This window comes from Hypomesus transpacificus, chromosome 21 (genome assembly GCF_021917145.1).
Source record: "Hypomesus transpacificus isolate Combined female chromosome 21, fHypTra1, whole genome shotgun sequence".
Classification (NCBI taxonomy): Eukaryota; Metazoa; Chordata; class Actinopteri; order Osmeriformes; family Osmeridae; genus Hypomesus; species Hypomesus transpacificus.
Genome location: NC_061080.1, coordinates 5244646 through 5258584, shown reverse-complemented (window position 1 = coordinate 5258584; position 13939 = coordinate 5244646). Strand labels below are relative to the sequence as shown.

The window sequence follows — 13939 nt, the reverse complement described above, 5'->3', positions numbered from 1 at the left end:
AGTGCTAATATTTAATTGCCAATAGAAACCAAGTCCTGAGCTTGTAGGTTATGTAAGACAGACAACCGCCTGGTGGTCCCACCGCTCAAGACTGCCCGGTCCCAACACAAGCGCTTCTCCTGCCTGGCCCCCTAGTGGTGGAATCAACTCTCCACCTCCATCATTTACATTAACATTTAGTCATTAGTCATGAGTCATTAGCCATCAGAGACACAGACTGTCTTTCCACCTTCAAGAGAAGGCTCAAGACACACTTGTTCAGGGAGTACAACGGTACTTAGGAATGGTTTGCTGAACCCAATGCTAGTTTCCTCAAGGATCACAATGACTTACTTAGAGACTTGTTGCTCTTGTTGGTTAGTGGTAGCTGATTTAAACTGTTGTATTCTATTTTTTAGTTAATCTTATTTATTTTTTTTACTGTTGCTCGTTTTTTCTACAGATACACTTGCACTTACAGATTCATGTTGTTTTATTTGTAACTTGCTAACTACACGCTCTTATGGTTTTTCCCTTTGGCACTTATTTTTGTTGTTGTTCACAATGTGTGCTTGTTTTGGCTACCCGCAATGCTCTGGGGCTATCTTGTTGTTATTTTCAGTGACCTATGCACTTTGTAAAGCTCTCTCTTGGAAGTCGCTTTGGATAAAAGCGTCTGCTAAATGAATAAATGTAAATGTAAAATTACAAATGGCGTTAATGTTAACATATAGCCTATGTTAGGCCACCATCTAGCGTTTAAAAATGTATATTTGGCTACATAGGCCTATACAGTTTGGAAACCAGTCATCACTATTGAATTGATTTGGATCATTACATGTTACAAACACCATCAAACATTCACAAATGACTTTATTTTTTATCTGTTTAGTATATCATTTGCATCCAGAAAGCATTAAAAAATGTATGTCATAACTTTCTGAAACAACAAAACATTATTCAATTCATTGTGAAGGTGGGTATTTGCCTTTATAGACTTGAGAGAAAACCAAAATAATAAAAGTAAACTTAAAAAGACATCCACCAAAATACCACACTATATTGACCATGACCAATAGTGAGCAAATTATTACACTTGGTTGACTAACTGTACTAACAAAGTCCATTAATACTCAAACTACATTTGTTTGACACTGGTTTGTCTCAAATGTTAACAATGTTATTTAAATGTATTTAATATACCCAAGAGCGTTTAAGCCATGAAACACTGTAATCAAGTGGACATAATTATTGCTACTCAAGTATTAAATGTAAACTGATGGATTTGTGTTTATTTATTCATATTTCCTCATGCAAACAAGCTTGTAGGTTGTGCAAAGAAAATTGAGCATTCAATTATAATTCTACAATATTTTCAATTTCCATATCCCTTGTGACAAAAACATTATAAAACACTTTGTGAATCAACATCAAACACTTTTTGCATAGCCAACAGTTTATCCAATTCATTAGCAGACACACCGAGTTCCCTTGGTACTGTTAACATGGACAACTATATTATACATGTCCAGATACATACATGGATTATACATTTTAACTTCCATTTTGTACGAAGATCCCCAATGGTGGGCCAATATTAAGTATACAGTATGTGTATTATGTTTTCAAGGGAGAAGGCGTCGTAATCAACATACCCTAAGGCTGCCATTCCAGGACTCCCTGGAAGGAAACATTGTTGAGTAGACTAATCTGGTAATTTCGATTTTAACTTGAGTTTCAAGATCTTTGAGAGAAAGCCACCCAGGGAAAACACTGTATCCAAGGTGAAAATCACGGTCATTCCAAGACATTGGAGAGCCTGTAGCTCTTTCAGGATGTCAAATGAGGGGTGGTTGAGGTGCTGCTGCCTCTTTCTAACATCTGAGGTCAAAAGGCGGATCGCTGGTTGTCCAAAATCCTCCAAAGGAATCAGACAGTATAGCGGTACAAGGAAAAATATTAATTTTTCGTCCACACTAACATTCCCACCCATGTCTCTGGCTCTCTTCAACTTTCCAATAGCCTCATTTATGTTATCTTTCAAACACTCAAGCACTTGCTGCCTGGTTCTTAACTGTTTGTCGAGCCTAGTGTTAGTAACAGTAAGTGGGGTTGTAGTCGCCAATTTTGAGTAAAAAATAGTGTTCACAATCAGATTTTGGTAAAACTGTAGTGACTCCACAGCATTTTCCAGGTCGTCCAAAGCACCAGTGATGTAGTTGCTGTCTTTTCTCTTCAAAGTATTAAGGGCACGGTTGTACAGAGCAATAGCTACCCAGCATCGGTCTTCTTGCGTGGCTTTGGTGTATGAATCTGTACTTTCTGAAAGGTTATCACTGCTACGGAGAGCATTTCCAAACAAAACATAATGGTGAGTGATTGATGTCGGGGCCAGTCTGTTGTCTAGTCTTTGCCTAGCTTTTTGTATGTCTGTTTGCAACTTTGTCTTTAAATCTTCAGTTGAATCTCTTTCATTAAAGCTCATCAACAACCACATCCCCCATGTCTCATTCAGTGAGGACACCAGTGATCCATACAATTTAGAATCTTTGTAATTGGTGTGTACATCTTCTAGCAGTTTGACATACTCAAAAAATAGCTCTTCCTTCTTTAGAAGTTTTGGGACATGATTGTTCAAGTACTGAGATAATTTATTTGACACCACAATATCTCTGGACATTTTTGCCATGTCTATCTGGAAAGTCCCAACTCTGGTCGAATTGTATTGCATGATGTGATCCTCTTCCTCCTTTTGAATTAAGGAACACAGTTGGGTCATTATGTTTTTCAGGGTTTCTGACATATGATTGGTACAGATGATGAGTTGTGAGGAACCAGGATTTCCCTGCCTCCCAGTGCGACCAAAAGCCTGTTTCTCTACTCTAGCATTTTCTGGCAGGAAAGTTTGTAATACGAACATACCTCCAGCATTGTTCACGTCATAACTAACCTTTAGGTCAGTACCACGACCAGCCAGATTTGTTGCTACAATTACATCCCCAGCTTTCAAGTTTTGTTTAGTGACTGATGTATTGTCCTTGTTGTTGTTAGTGTAGGGCTTTATATTTGGGACATTGGGACCAAGTGCCGCGCACAAAGCTTCGGCTCTGTTGATGGTCTCACAGATGACCAAAACAGCTCTGGGACTCCTGTAAGATGTTGGAATGATTTGTGACTCAACAACTGTGCAGATCTTTTGTTTCCATTCCTGCTCTTCACCAGTGATCAGTCCCTCAATTTCGAAGAGCTTTTGTCGTTTGAAAGTTGGGATTTCACAGGTTTTTATGCCAGTGTAGAGTTTCTGTAAGGTATCAATCTCCAATTGGTTTCCCAAAGTGCCTGTGATTCCATACAGCTGACCTTGGTACTTCTGGAACAAACCTACATTGGACATGAAGTTTGTGATAATAGACATGTTGCTTATCTTGGTCTCATGTTTCAGTTCCAGAAACTGCTGAACTCCATCGGACCATTTCATGTTGTTCTCGACCACACCAGTGCAACTGTAGTCCACAGGAACTATTTCATCTCCCTCCAGGATGTACTCATGGCCCAGTGTCATTGTTTTGGCATTAAATGCATTTTCAATCCATACCCTTAGTTTCCTGTTGATTAGTTCTTGAAGGAACCCAGGAATATAGCAGGTTGGGTTATCATGGCTTATGTTACATGGTGTGAATGTCAAGTTTGCTTTGATCCTCTCCTCTGCAGTGATGAAGACAGTTTCCATGTTAGAATGCATATAACCACAGAATCCTGAATTTACATATAGAAATGGAACTCTTTGTTTGTTGTTTTCACCACCTTGCTCTCTTGTGTTTAATTCTTCTAATTCCCCTTTATCATTCTTGATATGCAGCGCAAAGTGACAAGATGGGAATGTGTTCTCCACTGTTTCCATGAACTTTGCCAACTGTTGGGCATCAACATTTTTTATTTTTGTAAGTAAAACATTGTCATCTGAATTTCTCCTTAGGTCCGCGACAGATCCTTTTGGAATTGTACCCATGTCTTCCGCCATCTGGAATATGGTGGACTTGTCAAAATCTCCATCAACATGAATGTGCTTAAGAATGACATGAAAGAATGTGGTGAAGGGCCCTACTGTCTCTGAGCCCTCCTGACGGTACTGATTCACTATGGACCATATCAATGCCCATAGAGAATTAAGATGTTGCATTGCAGGCATTTCACTGCTTAGGTATACCATCTGAAGGCCCTTGTCTAACATTAAGGAGTCCACCTCATCCACGATTGCACAATCAAAATGCCTTTCACCTCTCACCCCCTCCCTCTGGAAGCCATGCCTCAAGTAGTCTCCAGCAAAACTCTGGGCAGAGCCATAGACAACTTTACTCTTGTAACATTTCTTCATGGCGTCAGGTTCAACCTTTTTGGTGTTGCAGTCCACTGTTATTTTGAGCTTTTCATAAAAGTGAAGCCAGTCCTCCATGTCACGCTCTGCGAGCACTGATGAACTAGACAGAATGTCTACATTGTGTCCTTTTCTGGCTCGATAAGCAGCAAACATAGCTACAATGCATGACTTTCCTTCTCCAGTGCCAACTTGGATTAGCCAACCAGATTCAGACAAAGCCAGTAGACACCAGCTAACCATCTGAGTTAGACGAGGTTCCCATTTTTTTGTTGTTTTCACAGCTATGTACAGGTCAGACAATACCTTTTTAAGGCCATGTGGGTCTGGCCCATTGGGTTTTGAGGGGCATTTGTGGACAGATGACACTATGTCTTTTACGTTGTTTAAAACACTTTCATCCGTTTGATTTAAAGGTTGCTGACTAATTTCCTCAAGGATTTCTTCAATATCTTTTTCTATTAGTGATAAACTTTCGAGAGCTAAGCTGATGTCATTATCAGATTTGCTTTGGTCATCAATCAGATCAGTGATTGTCTTTTCTCCCTCAACTTTCAGTTGTGGAGTAACATAGTTTATCTGAATGGAATGCAGTACTGTTTTCATCCACAACTGGGCATTTACTCTGTCTTCTTTCTTCTCTATTCGCTTAAAAAGCCCCTTTAACAGACAAGTTGCATTTTCTGTACTCCACTGGTTATTTCTGACCAAAGTTTTCAACAGTTCATGGATATCCCCGTCATTTTCAAATGAACAGGCGTTTAATGCTAGATCCAAAGGGTTTTGGGAAGGAATATCTATTATGACCGATGCCATATTTCAGGTCAAGTCTAAAATAGAAAACAAAATGGAAAAGTGATAATTGAGCATGTTTTAAAAATGCATGTCCATGCAACAATCGCATCAATAATGACATATACACAAGCCATGAATTACTGATCAAAGTATGCAGGCTCAAGTGTGTCGGAAATGAAACCTTTACTATAAAAATAATAATGTATTCTGAGTAAATGAAGGCTACTCTCTCCTCACAAGAGAGAAGCATTGTCAAAAAACCTCTCAATGATGAAAGCTCTTGAGGACAGCACACACCATGAAGTGTGTACTGAAGTGTATGTACTCTACATTATGGTCTGTTCACTTGCCATAATTCTGTGATATAAATATATTACCAGTTGAGTCTTAGTATAAAGAAACACATTTAATTATCCAAAATAATGTAGTTTCGGCACAAGGCAAACATTTAGAATAGATGAATAAAGATAAAAATGATAAGTTTACAAGGCAATTCGTTTTCCAAAAGCTTAATCAAATATGGTCCTAATCATACTTACTTCATAGATAAGCAAGAAGAGACCAAGTGTTGGAGAGGAGTGTGCAAAGCAAGCTTGACAGGTACAATGGCAACATGCAGGCTAGTTGTCTTCTTTATTAAGAGGGTAAACATTGTCATGGAATTCTTTTGTTATCTGCAAACATTTTCACTTTTGTTTTTCCTCTTCTTGTAAATGTCAGTTTAAAAGTTTGCAGGACTGGTTCAATTCCAAAAGTGAATGTATAAAAAAATTACATTATTCATCCATTTCATTATTGTTATTTGGATCACTATCAACTGTTGAACAATAACAGTCTATATATATATATATATTTGTATGCACATATATTGTGCATACAAATCACAACTCAAAAACTCCGAAACTGGGGTGACAGGTCATCAACTCATGTATACATGTTTCAGAGTGTACAAAACATTTAAACTCATACAACTCATTAAATGAAAACCCATAACTTCTAGCTGTCTCAAGCCTTGTTTGCACATATGAGTAATAAAAACAAATAATGCATTGAGGTGTGTCCAATGTTGTCTTAGGACATGTCCTCGTTCAGTGTTGGTAAATTCCCCAGCCAACTGTGTTTTTCCATACTTGAGCATGTATCACATTTTTAACACTGCCTGTCCAAGATAACAGTGGAAGTGAAACCTTGAATTAGTGGTATTATGGGCAACACTATTACCTACCATGTAACTACATATCAATGACCTGTAGTAAAAAACATGTCAGTAAATAGGAATTGCTATATTATTAAATGGTATTAAGTGATAGCAGTATAGATTACAACAAAAGTATAAACAGGCACAGCATGGGGTATTGATGTACAGGGTAGGTGGTGGTTGTTGCAAATAGGCAGCTGAAGGGTATCAATATTAACATCCACTTACCCTTGAAAGACCTTCGACATACCAATTTTCACTTGTAAAAACTTGAACAGCAACTACACTGCAGTCCCTGTGCAACTACAATGTTGTTTCTAGGTATTGCCATGTCGTTGCATCTCAGTTATTGTAAAATCTTTGCTAAGTGTTCCCGTATTTTGAGCTGATATTAACTAAAGGTGAATACAATGCTGTTTTAAATAAAACAAACTTCCATCAAATTTTTGGGGGGCAATGTAGCGCTTGTAGTCCATGGTACTGGAGTTTGCTACTAGCGTTACAGGTGTCACGTGTCGGTGTTGTCTCCCCTTTCCTGGGTTCAATTTCTAGTCCCTCTGATCTACTAGCCACTAGTTATGCCACCAAAAAGCTTATATTACAATAATCTATTACACCTCAAATAAACTATCACACACCACACTGTGTTCATACAAAAATGACATTTATTAGCCAGACCATGGCAACAATATTTGTTTTTATAAACATACTTAAAATAGAACCAATACAAATGTTTCTTAAAATGTTGTTGAGCCAATTTAAGTAAGATGAATAGCATATATTAAAACAGAAACCTAATGTAAATGTACTGTATGAAAATGCTATTCAAGTTAAAACAATTTAATATAAAAAACAGCAACAAATTTTATATAAAGTCCTTCATTGACCAGGCACTTGAACAAAACTTCCAAAATGTCACCTCAGGTTAATTTTACTAAAATGTCTTGCCACTTATGTTAGCCACATTTCCTGTTGTCTCATAAAAAGTGTATAAAATACCTAGCACATGGAAAATGTATGTCAAAGAAACATGGTACCTTTATGTACAGTAAATATAAAGTATAAAAAACTGAACCTTGAACATAAATTAGCAGGTTCTTGATATAATCCTTCTACATCACAAACATTTTAGTTTAGTCAGTGCATGCTTTAAGCATGAGTACATTGGAAAATAGATAAGGTGTATAACTTTGGCCTCTAGATGTAGAGGACTGGGTGTCTCCCAGTTTACATTGGCACATATTCTGATGTTCTCAGCTCACATTCAGTTTCACTTTACCAATCTGTCTGGCTTTTCTCCTTCAGCCAAATGTCCCTTGCACTTGTGTGGTTTTATGACAATTTTGTTTTTCTTTTCTGATGGTCCAACACTGAAACCGAAAGAAACATTATTTCTGTGACCACGCGCATTGACGGACACCATTTTCAGAGGAAGGCTTGCCTTACTAAGTAAAGTGAAGATAAAGGGTGAGCGTAGCAATCAGACTGGTTTGCCAGGTCACAGTTGATGGAAGCCTGGAATTCTTTTTTTTTTTAATGAAAAAAAGATAAGGCATTGTAACTTTCTCAAAACGGTGGCTAAGATTGTAAGACAAAAGGAAAGAAGTGATATTCACACATTATAGGAGTGTAACAAAACGTGTTTCTGAGTAGGTTGACTTACCTACAATATTTAACAAACAAAGCAACAAACATGTATTAAGTACCTGGGCCCCAAAACAGTACTTCTGGTTGGTTCATATACATCTTTATTCACTCACCGATCCGGCTGACAAGACAGGTAGCAGGTGCGTTCAAACAATTCACTGACTTATGGTATATTATTTTAAACAGGTTACAGATCATCTCCCTCCCAGCCCCAATTTACAGGTTTAAATGTTTTGGAAATACTGTTTTGATGCATGTAGAACAGGGTCTGTGAAAAGTTTTAATAAAATTCAGCTGGTTGTTTCCTGGTCCCCAAAAATCTTAGTGGGCGATGATGCATTTCTCCAGCAAGAGGTAGTACCTTCACGGCACAGACTGGGTTGATTGAATCCTCCACGGCCCCGTGAGTTGCACACACATTTTTACTGCTGCCAAATATGTTTTATTGCCCAGATTACCTCAGCTATTGAATAAAATGTACTGTATAAGGCAATAAGGCTTCAGAAATCAATCATCAATAAACTCTGAGTCACCCAATTAAAATTCAGATATCGTCTGGAAAAGCCTTGAATGAAAGTCCATGAGTGTGTAGCGAGATAAGTAGTCACAGAAACACACACACTCAAATACACAAACATACAAGCAGACGTTCATTACAGACACACTGATGCACACTAACGCCACACGCAGAACATCACGCGTCTAGTACTTTAGTCCACACTCAGGCCGCTTCCGCAATCACAGATAAACATATCAGACATAAACTACATAAACAAAAATTGTATGTAAAACATTACCTTTCACACAGGTGTCCCTATTAGGAAATGAATACATTTGTAGGAACACACCAACTCTCTGTCTCTCTCACACACACACACTGTCAGACTCTGGATTTCCCGGGGGTGTATCCCATGTCACACCTTGCTCTCGGAGGGCAGCTCGCAGAGGGTTCCCACGATGTCGCTGAAGCAGGGCCGGTCCTTGGGGCTGGGCGCCCAGCAGCGTACCATGAGCTTGTACACTCGGGAGGGGCAGCCCTGAGGCAGGGGCAGCTTCCCTTTGGCCTCCCTCAGCTCTGGAGGAATGGGGAGAGGGGGGATGGGTAAAAGGAGCGAGGGAGTATCGCAGCAGGGTGGAGAAAGAGAGAGAGAAAGAGACGGACAGAGAGGCGACAGATAAAGAGAAAATAAGGTGAAAAGAGAGCGAGAGAGAGACAAAGAGAGAGACAGAGTGACATGGACAGAGAGGGGGAGATGTGAGCACACACACAATACAAATTCTTAAGAAATACAATTCACATAAAAAGAAGCATAATACACATTCATATCAAACCCCAGTCGTCCTTGGGTCACCCCCAAGTCCATTTGTAACAGAAAAGCACATCCATGGCCTCCACGCTCACCTTCGAGGACCTTGTCGTCAGCCAGCACGGCGTGGGGCATCTCCCCCAGGCTAAACACCTCCCACATGAGCACGCCGAAGGACCACACGTCTGTCTTGGTGGAGTAGTCGTCCTCGAAGACTGCTTCGGCCGGAAGCCAGCGCAGCGGGATCCAGGCCTGGCGGTAGTGATAGTACTCGCTGTGGAAGAAGGAAAAAAAGGACACACACACATACACACACACAAAAGGACTATTACGACAAGTTTGTGTACTAAGACACATCCACATGTAGGACAAGCAAAACACCTTCCTCTATGCAAGCAATCTTCGATATCTTTGCAATCCATAGCAACACATCTGCAACTGGTACCATTCAATAGGCATGTGGTCAACTTGCCAATAGGTGCCCAGCAATGTTTTTCAGACCATGGGCCTGTTCCATAGAGTACGCTCAAAAAAGCTCTGATTAAAGTCCCACACCTGACTTGAATTAACCTAACAAGTCAGCCAGGGCTAAAGCGGTGCCATGAAGGCCAATTCTAGTTAACGTCATCCTATTTATTCTAGTCAGATTCAAGAAGTCAAGATAATTGCGGATGCACCGTATTCTTAAGCAGCCCGAGAATTCGAACATCGATCATATTGATCCACCACAGAAAAACGCAATGTTCACGACCACCTGACTTCTTCCTGAAAGAACGCTCTCTTTAAGCTGCGTACTTTGACAGCTGAGTCATCCACCAGTTCATCAAAATTAAATGACATGTCATGAACATGCCATGATTGACATGAACGATTGGCTACTTAGGTCGAGGTCCTTTTTCTCGATAGACCTTTACTTCATTGATAGCAAAAAAACATACACCCTCTAAACACATCAAAATTGACTTTTTGACATTGTTTTAAATACTTACTAACCAACACATTATACAGTAGCCTTTGAATGCATTTTTTGTTGTTGTTAGATTCGTTTTGCAATTGAAGGCTACTGTTAACTATTATGTAGCTATGATAATTATACTGGGATCATTTAGATTGAGACATATGTAGAATCAGCCTAAACTTTTGATATCGCAAACTACCATATAGCCATAAGTTTAAAGTAGGCTATTTAGGTTTGTTAATCATCGTTTAAAGCATACATTATTTATTTATTTATTTGGGGGGGGGTTCTATAAATGTACATATTGGACTGATAGTGGAAAAGAAAGTCAGAAAGTTTAATGTCTGGTTAAACAACAACACGCGCTAAGCCTGACAGTTATCATGCCCTGGACCAGGTGAGTTTTGCATTTGACATAGTAGCAGAGTTTGAACTACGTTGAGCTGGCTTTATGGAACCGAATGAGTTGGAAATGAGTCAGACTAACTGACATAAGCCTGGCTTATTTGGTAAACTTGCATTATGGAACAGGGCCCAGGTCTACATACCAAGACACTGTCCACTCAGGGTTTTTTTCTTATCTGCTGCACTTAATATATACACTTTTGTTTGTGGCTTTCAATAAATTCATAAATACATTGGGATATTTAGGGAACGCACTTGTTGTAGACGTCCTTGCTGAGTCCCAGGGCAGACACTTTGACGTGTCTCTTGGCGCTGATCAGGCAGTTGCGCGTGGCCAGGTCTTTGTGAACAAAGCGCTGATTGGACAAGTGCTCCATCCCCCGGGCAACCTGGAGACAGACTCCCACCTGGGAGAACAGGAGAGAAGGATTATGAAGAGAGGGACAGTCAACTGGGTGAGACTGGGTGCAGGTTAAGATCAAGATAAGGAGTGTGTTGACAAACAGTATGTGTACAGTATGACAGTATGACAGGTATGTCTTTTGTTTTGTGATGTTTGTGGATGTTGTGTGTGGTCAAGCATCGGGTAGTATATACAGTGGCTTCAGACAGTATTCTGAGACCTACGTTTCGCATATTTTATTGTATAAAAAAGTCTAAAGGGACATGAATTGGATTGGAATTATTTTACCCATTAATCTACACAATTACTCATAATGGCAAACGTGTTTTTAGACATTTTTGCAAATGTAAACCTGTTTTTAAACTTAAATCTGTCATTTAGATAAGTATTCAAACAGAATACTTTGCTTAATACTTTGCTGTGGCACTTCAAACTGTACATATGTGCAACACATACACATATCACAGTACAGACATATTGGTGGCCTACATGGGCTAGGTGTAAATACTCACTTTCTGCTTGGTGCTGAGGTGATGGGACTTGGGCTTCTCCTCCTTGGCTTTTGCCAGCTTGAGGTACTGCTTCAGATCACCCTGGAAACATAAAACCCATAGACAGAGGTTCATAACGATATTATAACTGATGTGTTTAATGTGTCTAGCCATCATTTCTAATCTGCATGACACAGCGATTTGTAAGACTTCACTTACTCGATCCTGCAGCCAGGTCATGTTTCATCATGCTATGTGCCTTACTACACATGGCCAACAGGTGGAGTAGATGAGTATATGGAGTTATGGACGGAACTGCAGTGTGTGTGTGCGTGTGTGTGTGTACAGTAAATATGTACATATTCATGAGAGAATGTGTGTGTGTACTACTGTGTTCATGAATGCATGTCTGTATGCATCATGTTTGCATGTGCTATGTGTGAGTGACGTGATATGTCTGTGTATGAGCGATGTGGGTGTGTGTGTGCTGAATACAATACATACATACAATACACAACTGATGTATGTGTGTGTGAGTGATGTGTGTGTCTCTGACAAACACACACGTGTGTTGTTGCTCACCATGTCGGCGTACTCCAGGACCAGGTAATGGGGCTCGGCCTCTCTGCACATGGCCAGCAGGCGAGCCAGGTTGGGGTGGCTTGTCTTGCCCAGCATCTCGGCCTCGCGCCGGAACTCCAGCTGAGCCGCCTCGTCCCGCGTCTGCAGGCTCTTCACCAGGACAACCGTCTCCTCCTCGTCCTCACTCGCTTTTCCTCCCCCTCCCCCCAGGCCCTTAGCTTTGGCTAGGAAGACCTCCCCAAACTCACCTTTACCTGTGTGGAGGAGGAGTGTTACTTACAGGGATTCCTCAATTCAAGATTTTCAAATGCTTTATTGTCCATTTTATTGGAAACATTTAAACAAAAAAGAAAGAAAGAAAGTCTGGCTTCTATGGCTTCGATGTGTGTTTGTATGTTTCTTTGTTATGCTCCATTGGCCACACAATGTGGCCCCCGTGAACTAGTGTGTATATGTGCGCATTGGAGCATGTCAATGCAAGTGTGTATGCACGTGTGCGAGTGTGTGTGTGTATAACAGTGTGAATGCCTCCGCCCATACCTAGGGTGGTGATGGTGGTCAGGTTGCTTCGGGGGTACAGCAGCTTCTCAGGGTTCTGGCTGCTGTGTCGTTTGTTGTTGCCGCTGGCACCACCGCCCATGTTGGTGAGAGCCAACTCCTCCTGGACCTCCGCTGTGGCCTGCCCATTGGGCTGTGCACTGCCCCCTGTGGTGGGCGCACACACACAACAGCATGGTTCCTTCACAAAATTCCTCGAGTTTCCAAATGCTGGCAACTCAGGGCTTCAGAAAACACGTGTTAAAAAATTACAACTATTTTTCAGCTTGAGCCAGCTGGATATATGTATAAGTAAAACCCTTGGTAGTATGCTACCTGGTGTCATATTCTGAATCAATTAGAAAATCCAAGGATGGGTTATGTAAGATGACACACACACCAACTGGAGACTGACCGTTGAGGTGTTCTGCCTCCTCTCCCTCCGGCCCCTTGTCGAGCCTTTTGGCGTTGCGTCTCTTCTTGCAGTAGAACATCAGCCCGAGCACAACGATGATGTAGGCGACGGCAGCGCCCACCGATAGTCCAACAGTCTGGATCATTTTGTAGGGCGCCCTTTCCTCCTCCTCCAGAGAGTGGTGCACTGGCTTCTCTGTGGTGTTGCGCACGCACACACAAACAACGGTAAACAAGCTTTTCTTTCTTTTTCTTTTTACACAGCAACATTAGTAAATGAAATTTAAGGGAATAAATGTGAAAGAAACTAAAATACACAGGTTTTCAAATTACAGCCACAAGCGTTGTCACCCGTTAAATGGTAAAGTGGTGCTGAACACAGTGCTTTTGATCGTCCCCCCAGAGCCTCACAGTCAGGTGACAGTGCTGTGGGGTAGTACATTTTCAGACAGAAGGCTGATTGAGTTAAGTCTTGTTAAAATAACCCTCACCAGCTGAGATGTCATACCAGCATCTCAAGATGGCTCTACAATATGCAACTCAACAATACAGAAACCCAAAATGACTGGCATTTTGACTTGGAACCCTCCAGATATCAACCATTTCCAGAACTCTTGTTCCTGTGGGGTTTATGTGCACCGTCAAATACACAGGGTTTCTGCAGGTTTCAGTAAGTCATATTTAAGACCTTTTTAAGACATTTTAAGACCATAAAGCCTGAAATTTAAGACTTACACGATGCATTACCCAAAGAATATTCAAATCAAAGAAATTCTGAAAAAATCCTTATATTTCAATTAATTCAGTCATTGAAAATCCATTAATTTAATTTACAGATAAAGCAATCA

At 40.5% G+C, this 13939-nt stretch overlaps 2 protein-coding genes across 2 annotated transcripts in view; both read right to left on the bottom strand.

Annotated features, from left to right (window-relative positions):
• Positions 1 to 835: 835 nt before the first annotated feature.
• Positions 836 to 5795, bottom strand: LOC124483327 (protein translocase subunit SecA-like). The gene is made up of 2 exons (XM_047043731.1): positions 5689 to 5795; positions 836 to 5184 (listed from the first exon to the last, which is right to left on the bottom strand). Exon 2 carries the CDS (start codon positions 5168 to 5170, stop codon positions 1685 to 1687), a length of 3486 nt encoding a protein of 1161 aa, XP_046899687.1. The 5' UTR covers positions 5171 to 5184; positions 5689 to 5795; the 3' UTR covers positions 836 to 1684.
• Positions 5796 to 6994: 1199 nt separating this feature from the next.
• ptk7a (protein tyrosine kinase 7a) overlaps positions 6995 to 13939 on the bottom strand; it is a 29177-nt gene continuing 22232 nt past the window's right edge. The window contains exons 14-20 of the mRNA XM_047043980.1: positions 13093 to 13287; positions 12681 to 12845; positions 12141 to 12394; positions 11580 to 11660; positions 10920 to 11071; positions 9397 to 9575; positions 6995 to 9069 (exon numbers count right to left, since the gene is read on the bottom strand). Of these exons, the coding sequence (XP_046899936.1) occupies positions 8909 to 9069; positions 9397 to 9575; positions 10920 to 11071; positions 11580 to 11660; positions 12141 to 12394; positions 12681 to 12845; positions 13093 to 13287 (1187 nt within the window). The 3' untranslated portion in view covers positions 6995 to 8908. The remainder of the gene's footprint in view (positions 9070 to 9396; positions 9576 to 10919; positions 11072 to 11579; positions 11661 to 12140; positions 12395 to 12680; positions 12846 to 13092; positions 13288 to 13939) is intronic.

Coding starts and splice junctions, on each gene's coding strand:
- LOC124483327 (XM_047043731.1), bottom strand. CDS start 5,170: ATGGCATCGGTCATAATAGATATTCCTTCCCAAAACCCTTTGGATCTA.